Here is a 14269-nt window from a genome sequence, read left to right on the forward strand (position 1 = left end):
GCAGATTCAGGACAAGCTGAGGCAGTATAACAAAATATGCACATCTAAAGGGAAGTTGGGGATGCCTCTTATATTGTAATGTTGTCTCTGCACCACGAACAGCAATGTAACATCTCAGACAGCTACTCTTCTCATGTTACCGCCAATTTACTTCGGTAAATCCCCGCACTTCTATCGCAACGGTGAAAATTTTTAGGAATTAGCACACAGAAGTCTAAAAATACCGAATGGTGTATTTTCCCGACCAGATTTTTTTTTTTACCGCACAGCCTTTTATGAATTGAACCCTTTGTATCAAAATGGCCATCCAGGCAAGGAAATTGCTGTTAATACTGCACCTGAAAGATCCATTTACTGCATCATCAAAAACTTCAAGGTGAGAGGTTCCATTGCTTCTGAGGACTTCCAAAAGTGTCTAGCAAGCCCCAGGACCATCTTCTACTGAGGAGTCCGTTACAGAATCGATTGCAGTACACATAAAGGTTGCACTTCTCTTTTTCTCTGTAAAGTTTTATCGACTGTCCTGTGTCTACACGTTGTCCATCTGTAATAATGGCAGTATTTGTATAGAGCCTTTCTCCTGTCGGACTCAAAGCGCTTGCGAGGCAGCCACTAGAGCACACTCAGTAGGCAGTAGCAGTGTTAGGGAGTCTTGCCCAATGAACTCCTTACTGAATTACTGGCTTACTGAACAGGCAGAGTTAAGATTCGAACCCTGGTCTCCCGTGTCAGAGGCAGAGCCCTTAACCAGTACACCATCCAGCCACCACTTGTACCTCAACATCCTCCAAACCAACCATTGTATCAATAATATACATACGTCTGTCCAGCAAAGCTGCTTCTGGGTGCTCCACACTCCACCACCATGAATGCAAACCACTCTTTCCTTATCTGTCTAAACTGTTGGACAGCAAAAAAAAAGCGTTGATGCTGAATCTCCAATAGTGTAAAACCATTTATTAGCATTGAAAGTTTTAGAATTGCACTCACATTTGAAGTAGTAAAAAAAAACGTTAAATACGTAAACAGCAAACATTAGTTACGGAATCTTGTCACCAGTGCAGAGCTTGCTCAAAATTAGAAGCAGGTGGATATAAATTCTCCAGTGAGATGAAGACTTGGAAAGCAAAGAAGCCTCTTCTCTCCAAGAGAAACATTAAGGACAATCTGCATGAGAAGTATAAGGACTGGGTACAGTGGCGTAGCTATGGTGCTGTGGGCCCCGATGCAAGTTTTACAATGGGGCCCCCCTAGCACTCTATACACAACAATTGATGCGGCGCACCAAAACCTGCCAATGGCAACTACAGTGTCAGAGGTGCAAGAAGGAGATGGGCAACAGTTTGTTAATGATTACCACTATTTAAAGTATCTATAGAAGTGATTATTACCGGCACAGGACCAATAGAGAGGTAATACTGCAGTTGAGGGAGGGTCCTTCGGGGCCCCTCTGGCCCAAGGGCCCCGATGCGGTCGCTACCTCTGCACCCCCTATTGCTACGCCCCTGACTGGGTAGCAGAAGACTTGTGTAAAGTCATATTTTCTGATAAATCCTGCTTTGATTAGAGAGAAAAATGCTCTCAGTCAGCGATTGTCCGGCTGAATTTGCCTTGCGATTCACTGACTGAGGCATTGGGGGCTGCTATGCACATGCTAGATTTTCGGCAGAGAAGGTCGATCGTGGCCGCCCTGGCCTAGTTTCATTTAGAGTAAGTATGAAGCTTAAAGGGTATATTAAGTAAAAATGTTCCCCCAGCTTGCCTTACCTGGGCTTTTTTCTAGCCCCCTGTAGTTGTTCTGGTCTCTGGCCATCATTCCGCTGTCATTCCTGTAGCAGCTGTAGCCCTGGAAGAGATGGCTGACTCAGCCAGTGTGCATGTGTGTCTACGGCCGCACGCTTCCTTGGTCACGCTCCTGTAGCCAGGAGCATTCAGCCTATGTGCAGTTGCAATTTTTAAGAACTTTGCAAGTGCAGAATGCTCCCGGCCACAGAAAATCGATGGAGGTGAAGGGCACATGCAGCTTTCCAAGGCATACTAGAGGAATCACCACCAGGAGACTTGGGCGCAGGATACAGCCGGTATGGCTTATCCTGCTGCTGCACAAGTTCCTGGTGATGGTAAATACTATTGCCCCCTCTAGGTCCACGTGGACAGTGGGGAATGAAATACTTAGGCTTCCAGCAATTGCTGAAAGCTGAATTACAGTGTTTAAAAAGTAACTTCAGCTCCGTCTTCTGACAGCGCTGAAGTTACTAACTGTGCGCTGCTATAGCCGTAATTCCTATTACGGCCTATGGTGGCGCCAGCTGGTCCCAAGTTTCCTGCGCTGGATTACCAGTGTTCGTTTCCAAGGGCTACAGCTGATGAAGGGATGAGAGGGGAATGATGGCAAGGGACCAGAACAACTACAGGGAACTAGAAGAAGCCCTAGGTAACTGGGGGAAAATTTTCACTTTACATTTCCATTAAGTAATTGCCATGCTTCAGCATGTGATTTGTCACATCAGCTTGAACAGTAAGGCATTTTCCAGGGATGTTTTAATTTTACATTAGTTTGAAAAACGTGGGTGTGTAGGGGTTTGTGTACTAGGGATCACGGTTTGTCCAAAGTCAAAGTTCTAATTTAAATTTTGGCCTGCCTTCTAAAATAAAACTAGGAAGATGTTAATTCCTTCAGAAGTGACTCGTTTGGGTTGTTATTATAGTCCCAAATTGTTTACCAATCTTCTTTTTTTTTATTTTTTTATTTTTTGTGTGTGTCAAAAGTGTAATTTGTTTATCTAGCATAACCTTGAAGACTCCACCAATATCGTATTCTGCGCTAGGCGAGTAAAAAAGAGGTAGTATCTTCCTTTATTACGGACAGTAAGAGCAGTTCTGCTTTCTGACATTTTAGAATGTAGCTCAGATTGTGAACAGTAAATTCCACTGCTTCATGTGATTATATACTTAGACGGTTCGAAACGGGTGGAAGAAATCAGTAGAGTGACAGTCTGGCTACTGTTAGCTTCTGGTGAACCTTCCCCGTGTCTACAGCTGTGTTCCTCATATGGCTCAGTAAATGCATTCCCATATTTGACAATTTACTTTTCTTCAGCTCAGGAAAGTAGAAAAAAAAGTCGATGTAACAACAGTGCCAATAAGCCCAGTGCACACAATTAGCTGTCAACCTCATACAAACATATTGTGATGCTTATACACTAATGCTAGCTATGGTGTTACTAGCTGGAAGACATTGCAGTCACTGACATCACCTTCATCTGAATTTTACATTTTGTTTTGCAGCTGAATGCTCTGACCCAGAAGCCAAAGTTGTGATCCCGCAGTTAATATGGTCTGGAGAAGTGCCTCTGCCACTGCAAAGACATGATTCAGTCTTCTCTAACATCCGAAGGCCACGTTCCATTCCGACACACCCAGGAAGGCACCCGGACAATATGTACATCCATCTGCCAGCCTTTGGCCAGAACCTACATTTGCATCTGCAGAAGGACCTTACATTTTTGGCTGCAGGATTCATGGTGGAGAAGGAGACGGAGCTTGGGGAAAAAGTCAATATCCAAATCCCCGTGGATGAGCTTTGTTTCTATACTGGAGAAGTTCTGAACCAGAACAACTCTTTTGCATCACTCAGCACATGTGCAGGACTGGTGTGTATTTTTTTTTCTTGCTTTACACAATGTACATTATTATTATTCATTGTATTTATAAAGTGCCAACATATTAGGCAACGCTGGACAATAAATAGGGATACATACAATGTACACAAGGGGTGAAAGACAGAGAGGTAGCAAACAGTTATACAACATAGCACGAGGTTATACATGCAAACAGGGATAAGATGCATGATCATGTGAATCTATAGAGACCCAGTAATTCAGGTCCAAGTTAGTCCATGGGAAGGGTGTCATAGCTGAGTTGTAAGATCATGAAGGAAAAACAAGGGGGGGGGGGTGCTTAGAGACCCTGCAAAGGCTTAAAATCTAAAGGGTGGTTGAGGGACACATAAGGTAGGGCTGTGGAAAATGTGTTCAGCTGAGGGAGTGTGTTAGGCCATTTTAAAGAAATGTGTTTTGAGAGCTTGCTTGAAGGTGTTGAAGAGAGGTGCAGGTCTGAGGGGAAGTGGAAGGGAGTTCCATAGAGTGGGGACGGCTCTTGAGAAGTCCTGACTGGAGATAGTGTACATGACAAGAAATAGTGTGGTGTTGTCACAGCTATAGTAAGACTAGTCGCCTAACATGGTCTTGCAGTTATAAAATGGTCAAGAATATGGTGGAGATATCACAGATGACAACAGTCTGCACCTTGTTGTAGGCTCTGTTTCAAAATGTGAAGCTGGATAATAAATGGGTACGTCTGTTAGTGCAGTGGGTCACAAAGTATATGATGCTTATCCTTGGAGTTACACATACACCCAGTGGTGGTTACAGTATCTACAGAATAAAAAGCATACAGAGCTGACAGAGGCAAAACCCTGTTCACTACATTGCAAAATAGCATCCTTTACTGACCAGCAGACATTACTCTCTGAAGGTATTCTTTTTCGCCAGCAAATTTTGCCAGGACTGGACACACCGCAGGAGCTAGGAAGCCATAGTTCATAGTGTATAGATCTAGTTCAGAGTCTATTGATATAGTTCAGGTATTTAAAGTGGACTCGAATGCTTGCACAGGACAGAAGTAAAACAGAAGAGAGAAAGGCACCCGATATGTATTCAGAGAGTTTAGCCTGTCTAATCCCACCTCATTTGTGTCTAATCTCAAATTGTAATTTGATCCTCCCCTGTGTCACATGACTGCCTATTGAAAGATCATATTAATTTTTGATCAAAACTGGTAGCATAGCTATCTAGTCAATAAGGGGTTTTGAGTTTTCTACTTGTATTTTATGCCAGAGTGCAGATCATTAATGTGTATATGTAAGGGAAAGGAAAAGAGGTCAGGTTTTTATCCCTTTTGGTGTCCACTAATGTTGAGTGTGTGTGTGTGTGTGTGTGTGTGTGTGTGTGTGTGTGTGTGTGTGTGTGTGTGTGTGTGTGTGTGTGTGTGTGTGTGTGTGTGTGTGTGTGTGTGTGTGTGTGTGTGTGTGTGTGTGTGTGTGTGTGTGTGTGTGTGTGTGTGTGTGTGTGTGTGTGTGTGTGTGTGTGTGTGTGTGTGTGTGTGATTGCATGGTAGGCACATAACTGAGAGTGCAAGACACTGCCACTGCCTGGTTCATGTGGCCATCAGACATGCTCCCTTTATTTCTTTATTACTATTTCCGTATATACTCGCATATAAGCCGACCCGCATATAAGCCGACCCCCCAACTTTTACCTGAAAAAACAGGGAAAATGATTGACCCTCATATAAGCCCGGGGTAGGAAATGCTGGCCGCCTTATTCCCCTAGTGTGTCCCAGTATAGCTAGTAAAGTGCCCAGTATAGGCAGGTAGTGCCCCAGTATAGCTAGTATAGTGCCCAGTATAGCTAGTATAGTGCCCAGTATAGCTAGTATAGTGCTCAGTATAGCTAGTATAGTGCTCAGTATAGCTAGTATAGTGCTCAGTATAGCTAGTAAAGTGCCCCAGTTTAGCTAGTATAGTGCTCAGTATAGCTAGTATAGTGCTCAGTATAGCTAGTAAAGTGCCCTAGTTTAGCTAGTATAGTGCTCAGTATAGCTAGTATAGTGCTCAGTATAGCTAGTAATGTGCCCCAGTATAGCTAGTATAGTGCTCAGTATAGCTAGTAAAGTGCCCCAGTTTAGCTAGTATAGTGCTCAGTATAGCTAGTATAGTGCTCAGTATAGCTAGTAATGTGCCCCAGTTTAGCTAGTATAGTGCTCAGTATAGCGCTCAGTATAGCTAGCTGGTCCGCGGGTCCCCCGCTCCCCCCACGGCCGCTGCTATTAACTGCCTACATCTTCTATTCCCCTCTCCGTGCTTGTAAACATTCACAGCAGCGCGCCCGACGCTGCTACTGTGACGAGCGGCGAGCCAGGAAAGAGCGGTTCCCATAGTAACAGGAAGCCGCGCTCTTTCCTGCCTCGTCACAGTAGCAGCGTCGGGCGCGCTGCTGTGAATGTTTACAAGCACGGAGAGGGGAATAGAAGATGCGGGCAGGTAATAGCAGCGGCCGTGGAGGGGGGGGATCCGCGGACCAACATGACTCGCATACAAGCAGACCCCCCAACTTTTGGCCCCCTTTTTGGGGGTCAAAAATTCGGCTTGTATGCGAGTATATACGGTATTTAGTATTTATATGGCGTCGACATCTTCTGCAGTGCTGTACAGAGTATATTGTCTTCTCACTTAACTGTCCCTCAGACAATCTGATTTGTACCATAGTCATACCATAGTCAGATGCCAATATTGTGAAGGGTATATGTTGTAGTCTAGGGCCAATTAACTTAGGCCCAGTTCACATCTGCGTTTTTTTGCGGAGCCGGCCGTACGGATCAGGATCTATCAGGATCAGGTAAAAACTGTCAGTTTTCTATTTGTTCCTATGTAGCTGCAAAGCCTTCAGTTTCAGTTCCACTGAGCGAAACGGTCCCGAAAATTGAGTCCTGCTGCATTATTTTGTCCGTTCAGTGGAATGGACAATGGAACTGTACAGCTGGTTCCGTTGGCAAAAGCTAATGTGAACCAAACCTTATATGTATGTTTTTGGGATCTGAGAGGAAACTGAAGTGCATGGAGGATGCCCACACAGACACGGGAGAACATACAAACTCTGTGCAGATAAAGTCCTGGCTGGGATTCGAACCAGGGACCCAGCGCTGCAAGGCAAGAGTGCGAACCACTACTTGTATCTTATTTTTTTCATAATATAGCAGCCAGTGCAAGTTCATAAAGGTCGGGGACACGCTCACACTGACTTAAAATTGTAGTAAAATCATTGTAATTTGGGGAAAAAAATCACAATTGCTGCAATTTTACAGCGATTTTTAATCGCTGTAAATGGGAGCCTTTTTTTTTTATAATGCTCAGACAGCGCCGATGGTCAGAAAAACACTCAGAAACACTCAGAAAGCACTCACACTGTGTCTCAGGCCTGACAGGTGTTCTAGTGAGACGCCACAAAATGTTTTCAGCTATGCATTCTTTGTGTCATATTTTCCTGAAGATGTCTACTGAAAACCATATCTGTGCATATGGAATGAATAGGAAATATTAATGCAAATACTGTATAAGTACATGTGTGCTTGTGAATATCGGTAGCCAAGTTGTATGTCTAGTTTACCTCCTTGGCAAACATATTGTAGCCTACAGCTAACAGTCAATGCAAAGCTTCCCTTAATTGGAAATCCTTGGAATTCCATTCACACAGGTGCCAGAGACAGTGAAGGCATGGGAGACAACACATTTATTCATTGAAGGAAAACAGCATAAAAAGTAGATGGTGTAACAGGAGATGGCAACTTAAAGTGAACCTCCGGACTAAAAATCTACTCAGCAAAACTGAAAATGCTTGGTATTTCTTTAACAGTTTCACAGCATCAGAACTTTGTTTTTCTTACCAAAGCATAATTTTTTGCTGTATTTTTATCTAAGCTCCACCCATCAACAAAAAAAAGCCCGGGCTTTTTTCCCTGATGCTGTGCAGAGCATGATGGGATTTGCCATGTTGTTATTCACGCTGCTTAGCAACTGGGAGGGGTGATCAGGACACAGGACAGTTGGAACTGTGTATCACGCTCCCTGTCACCTCATTACAACCAAAAAGATGGCTGCCATCATGAAATCAAACATTTGCCTGTTCTTTTAAAACAGTGTGGGTAAGAGATTATATTACCTATCTATTTTAATTAACATAACTAATGTAACTTAATGACAGTATGTTTGTTTAGGCTGAAGTTCCTCTTTAAGGGCGAAAAGCATAATACCTAAAGCAGAATGAAGGAAGGAACATATGTTTTATGTATCGGCCATTTCTCCTCAGTACTACGGAATATCTAGAAGACACATTCATTATTTAATTCGGCTTGACACCTACAAGTATGTTACAGTCATATGATAATGTTTATGTTGGGAAGGGATTGCATTCCTCCTATGACAGATGTCAGTACAAATTGGCAAATGGCTCTGAAGCTACATTCCTAGCTGTCTCTCCATTCCTTAATATTTTTGGGTCGCAGATAAGGATGACTTCAGTTGATAAGCTTTTTCCAATTAAAGATCACTGTGAAATAGGAACATCTGTATGGCTCTAGGCACTTGCGTAGTGTTACATAGTACTGTATATCGTAAAATTATAGTAAAACAGAGTTTGCCATTTGTTTGAGGAGAAACTGTAACCAAGGATTAAACGTCATCCACCTAATCAGTTGCTGATACCCCATTTCCCATGAGAAATCTTTACCTTTTCTGGAACAGATCATCAGACACATCTGTATAGCTGATATTGTGGTGAAACTTCTCCTACAGTATTATGTCAGGACCTAGGTTCTGTCATCACACTGTGGGAGCCTCGTTGCATTGTGGGAAATAACGTCTGTTTCCTACTGCCAAGCAACCAGTATCTCCCTCTATGCATACGTATATCTATAAAAAAAAAACATCCTTCTAGCTTAGCACATTGTTAGAGGTTGTGGTTATAGATAATGGCTATTCATGCTGTCTATTTTTTTTTCTTGTCTGCCAGTAGTAAAGATGATTATGTGCAGGCTGATTGTGGATCAAACAATATGAACAAATTACATGGTGAATATCCATAATTCCCTGATCTCTCTTTTATTTGTTAACTTCTCACTTTGCAATGTATTGATTTATTTTTTCCCATTTTCGCTAAAGTTTCTCTTTACCTTAAAACCATGGCTATTTATGGATTTATTTGGGTTACTTCTCTACAAACTTTTGCTAAACTGCCAGTCCTTATTTCATCAGCACCTCTCGGTGCCAATCATGTGCAGCCTCCTCCCTGTTCTCTCCTGCAAATTCCCAGAGTAGAAAGCTCTGCCAAAGTCAGTAATCCTGAATTTTACTTAGAAGGGAGCGGGATTCTTAGTTCTTAGAAGTCTCTTCTCTTTTCTGTTCAGTTTCTGCGCTTTTGACAGCACGGCAGGTATTTTTATGACTTGGAACTATGTAAGTATGTACCTACATGGTGTAGATTTAAATGATCCCTGTAAATTATCTGTCGTTTTATGAGTTTCCTGATGCCTACCAATGCCGCATACTCCTATGAGATGAACTGGATGGTGGTGGGAGAAAGAAGTGGACCTGCAATGGATCCATAACAAAGACATGTAGGTGTTGAGTTGAATGCAGTAGCACAACACATATATGTGAAAGGGCCCTTACTTCTTGCATCTACTCCTTGTCCCTTCAGTCTGTAAGTTGAAATAGGTGCTCTCTATATGCAGTTCACTTTTTCTCCTGAGTTTTCTCATAGGTGATATATTTAAACTTGTCAGTAAAATGCCTTTCAATCCACCATTAAACAAAAAATATTCAAAATAATTGTGACCTTACTTTAACGCCTACTTTTTGGAACTTTTTTCATTGCAAAGTCCTGAATAGTTATTCTAAATTGAAGATGAAAAATTATCTCCTAGGAGAACACTCAGGAGAAAAAGTGAATTGCATGTGGCCCTTTGTGTCTAAGGGCCGGTTCACATTAGCGTTTGACAACGGAATCGTATGGCCGGTTCCATGGTCCGGATGAAAAAATGCTGCAGGACCCAATTTTTCGGACCGTTTTGCTCAGCGGAACAGACACGGAAGGTTTTGCAGCTACATAGTAACAAATAGAAAACTGACACTTTACAGCACACTGGCTGTAAAAACTGACAGTTTCTCCTGATCCTGATGGCCTGATCCTTACGGCCGGCTCCACAGAAAAACGCTAATGTGAACCGGGCCTTAGATACTTAAAGAGAACCAGAGATGAAATAAAGAAAAGATTTTATACATACCTGGGGCTTCCTTCAGCCCCATATGCACGGATCTCTCCCACATCGCCGTCCTCCGCTGCCCGCAGCTACGAGAACCGGCTTCCCGCTCTTCCATCAGTTGGAGCCAGTCTAGCGTAGGAGAAGTGTGCTCTTTGCGTATCTTTCCAAAAGCATTTCGTTTTTGGTAGTTGCTCAGTCCAAAAAAGTGTGACAAGTTATGTAAATATCACCTAGGTGAAAAATGTAATTGCATATGGGCTAAAATGTTCAAATGTAAACCAGCATTGCAAAATATTCAGATATCTCCCAGAGAGCAGTGCAGATCAACTACCTTTGTGGATTTCCAAAAAGACATGTACTGCTGGTGATACTTGAGGACAAGGACTAACGGACCATAGATTTTATCAGATACCAAACGTTTACTATCCTCAGATATATTTTCAAAATATATCTTTTAATTTTAAAACAACCTTTAAGTTAAAGAACAAATAAATAAAGGACGTGGAACCTATGAAGTGAGGTCTGTGACACAAAGGCCTGGGACCCCCTTGCAGTATTTTGGTCAGCGTTTTGTGCAGCGATTGAATGAGAAACGTGGCAAAATCTCCACAAACCGTTTTTCTCGGGATTCTCATTCAAGTGAATGAGACAGCATTTTGGCCAGCGTTTGGAAAAATGCAGTAAGTGGGTTCCAGGCCTAAGGCTGGGTTCCCTCTTGAGCCAGACCTCCAAAAGCCAGCAGGAGCAAACAGTGTAGCGTCCATTGTGGTCTGATTGGAGCCCAGAGAAGATGCATTTCCACTATAGGCTGCTATGCACAAAAGTGCATTCCACTTAGGGCCGGTTTCCACTGGGGTGCCGTGTCCATTTCTGAATTGGACACAACACCCGTGTTTCTGCTAAGCTGCAGCAGAATCGCTGTAGCTGTGCCATATACTGCTATAGGGACTTGGATGCGTGCTGCGAAAAAATTGCAGCATCCCGTCCGAATCACAGCATGCGGGTCGGACGGCAAGCCTATTATCTGAAGCATCTTTTTCCCTGCACGTGAATGTGAAGCAGCCTATTGATTTGAATAGTCTGCAGTTTCGCATATGAATTCTCATGCAGGAAAATTGAGAGGATTGCGGACAGTGCAGACAGGGTCTAAAGCAAGGATAGGGATCCTATACCTCGGGAGCCAGATGTGGCTCTTTTGATGGCTCACAGACAAATCAGTAGGGGTTGATTCACTAAGCTACACTGCTCAAGCAGCACAGCTTACTGTGGCAGCACCAGTAAAATAACTACTGCTATAGCGTGCACCTTCTAACTTACTCACGCTCCCCCCAAAACGAACAGCTGCTCTATATGTCCCACTCTGGACCCTGTCAGGTCCAATGACTTTGTAGGACGAGATCCCTGCACTTTGATTGGCCCAATAGGGTGCCTGTCACTTTTGGGGCAAAGTGCGGGGATTGCGTCCCACAAAGTGAATCAACCCCCAAGTCAGCTAGCTAATTGTACAAGCTGTTAGTCGGTATTTTCCTGTCTGGCTCTCAAGGAAATTGCTGATGTTGCTTAAACTCAAGAGAAGCTGAAGACGTGTCTGCCCGGTGGATGAACTGTATACACATCACCATTGCAAACATATTATATGGCTCTCACGGAAATACATTTTAAAAAATGTGGCATGTATGGCTCTCTCAGCCAAAAAGGTTCCTGACCCCTGGTCTAAAGGATGCTACCTGCTGCATTTTTTCGCACATCACATCAGAATTCCCCATTGCTGTGCATTGGCAGGGGATTTAGAAGCTTCAGGAATCAAATCTCAGCTGTTGTGAAACATTCCTTCTTTCACCTAAGGAATATTGCAAGGATTAAACACCTAATTCCTTCAGAGGATCTTCCAACCCTAGTTCATGCCTTCGTCACATCAAGGTTAGACTACTGCAACGTCCTCTACACAGGCCTGCATAAGAAAGACTTACGCCGCCTGCAATTAGTACAGAATGCCGCCGCAAGGCTGTTAACGAGCCAACCCCGCCATTGCCACATAACACCAACCCTGAGCTCACTCCACTGGCTACCGATAAAATGGAGAATTCTGTTTAAGATTGGCTTACTGACATTCAAATCCTTGCACAATCTGGGCCCTGGATACCTGAAGGACTTGTTGCAACTACATCACACCCCCCACAATCTTAGATCAAAAGGTTGTAACACCTTGGTCACCCCCAGAGTCCACCTCAAAACCTTTGGAGACAGAGCCTTTTGTAATATCATGCTGTCCCTACACTTTGGAACTCCCTGCCACACCCAATCAGGACATCTCCATCCCTGGAAGTATTTAAGTCCAAACTGAAAATCCACCTGTTTAGTCTGGCATTTATGAACACCTGACTACTTCGTCTTTAGCACAGTCCAGCCTGCAACCCTGTATTGATCTGAGGCATGTCTTTGCGCTTTGAGCCCTATAAGAGAAAAGAGCTTTACAAATGTCATTGTATTGTATTGTATCGATAGTCTGTACAGACTAGTATACTGTGATGGCACAGTGGCATAGTGGTTAGCACTCTCGCCTAGCAGCACTTGGTCCCTGGTTCGAATCTCAGCCAGGGAAGCAGCTGCAAGGAGTTTGTATGTTCTCCCCGTGTCTGCGTGGGTTTCCTCCGGGTACTTCGGTTTCCTCTCAACTCTCAAAAACATACGGATAAGTTGATTGGCTTCCCCCTAAATTGGCCCTAGACTACGTTACATACACTATATGATACATACATAGACATAAGACTATGGTAGGGATTGGATTGTGAGCCCCTCTGAGGGACAGTTAAGTGACAAGACCATATACTTTGGACAGCGCTGCAGAAGATGTTGACGCTATATAAATACTAAATAATAATACGGATCATCTCCTCTGCCTCCACAAGGCCATTATATGTCCACTTGTTCTTCTGTTACATATTTTGGAAATCAGAGGTTTTCATGTAATAGATAGCAGGGAAAAACACACAAATGTGCACAAAAACACACAGACACATGGAAAAAGGTGCAAATGTTAATGGTTACCTGACATAGATTAGACGTGTGTACAAGACTTAGGCTAGGTTCACATTGGGATGTAGCGGTGCGGTATAACGACCGTATTGCAATGCGATTTTCTGCGCTGCAATGAAAAAACAATGCAACATTCACAGTGCGGCCAGTGCAGTCTAACAGTGTGTGGCATCCCAACACAAAATGCTCATGTTAACAGTAAAGCATATTTTTCATTAACTGTATGCAACGTAACGCAAGCATAACGTGTGCTGCGTTCCCTTACATACCTGCTTTTACAGGGAACGCTACGACCCCTTGTAAACCTAGCCTTACGCCAGGGGTCCCCAAACTATTTCGGTCAAGGGCCAGGTCAACATACTTCAAACTAATGGGAGGCCAGAGTATATATAATATGATGTAGAAAACATTACATCGAACCAAGGTAGTGTAAACTATTACCTGTTAACACGTGCAGCCCTTTTGTATCCCATTTAAAGGAGTTATCAATCAATTAATGCTACCCAGAGTACTACTTGCCTGAGGCTTTGTCCTGCCCATGGCATCCGCTGTGGCCCTCGCCGCACCTCCACTGTCAGCCGCTGGCCCCCGGTCCTCACCAGGTTGTCCTCTGCTGCGCGGGCTCTGATTTCAATCACCTACACGTGGCCCGGGGTGTAGTTCTGCGCCTGCGCAGTACGTTCCAGACCACGTGGAGGGGACTGACAGCGGCGCTTGCGCAGGCGCAGTAGAGGACACCTGGCGAGGCACCGCCAGAGACCGGGAGCCAGTGGCGGAGCTGTGGCAAGGGACTTAGCAGCTGCCAGGGGCCCGGAGGAAGCCCCGGGTAAGAAATACCCTGGATAGCATTACTTGCTTGATGACTCCTTTAACCAAAGCAGATATTATGCCCCCAACACAGCATGCGCAGATAGGAAAAAACTCTTAGCGCAAGACAGTGAAGCATACTCAGTGAGCAACCTGTCGTCCAATTAGACAGCAGTGTCATCTGATGCAGAATTGGATTGGAAGCCAGCAAATGACTACTCGCTGGCTTCCCTGTGGATTGGTGGTGCCAGCACTGCTATTCTATATGTAAGCCACTGATATTTTAAGATGCAGTGGACCGCATCTATAAGTAATACATGTTGTGAGTGGAGGGCCGGTGAAAAAGCCTCAGGGGGGCACATTCGGCCCGCGGGCCTTAGTTTAAGGACCACTGCTGTACACCATCAGTATGCTAAATCTGTTCTTAATCTAATCTGGATGCCCAGTATGGCACCTTCCACACCATTCATAGTAATATATGGTGCATAACATCCAGCAGAAGTACAGCTGATGTCATGATGCATTGTGTGTTTGTCATGTCTTTGTT

The 14269-nt window shown here is 43.9% G+C and overlaps 1 protein-coding gene across 1 annotated transcript in view; it reads left to right on the forward strand.

Annotated features, from left to right (window-relative positions):
* The first annotated feature begins 2388 nt into the window (after positions 1 to 2388).
* Positions 2389 to 14269, forward strand: part of ADAMTS17 (ADAM metallopeptidase with thrombospondin type 1 motif 17) — a 349550-nt gene continuing 337669 nt past the window's right edge. The window contains exons 1-2 of the mRNA XM_068273566.1: positions 2389 to 2434; positions 3289 to 3653. Of these exons, the coding sequence (XP_068129667.1) occupies positions 2389 to 2434; positions 3289 to 3653 (411 nt within the window). The remainder of the gene's footprint in view (positions 2435 to 3288; positions 3654 to 14269) is intronic.

The sequence above is a fragment of the Hyperolius riggenbachi genome, chromosome 3 (assembly GCF_040937935.1).
Source record: "Hyperolius riggenbachi isolate aHypRig1 chromosome 3, aHypRig1.pri, whole genome shotgun sequence".
In the NCBI taxonomy this organism is placed as follows: Eukaryota; Metazoa; Chordata; class Amphibia; order Anura; family Hyperoliidae; genus Hyperolius; species Hyperolius riggenbachi.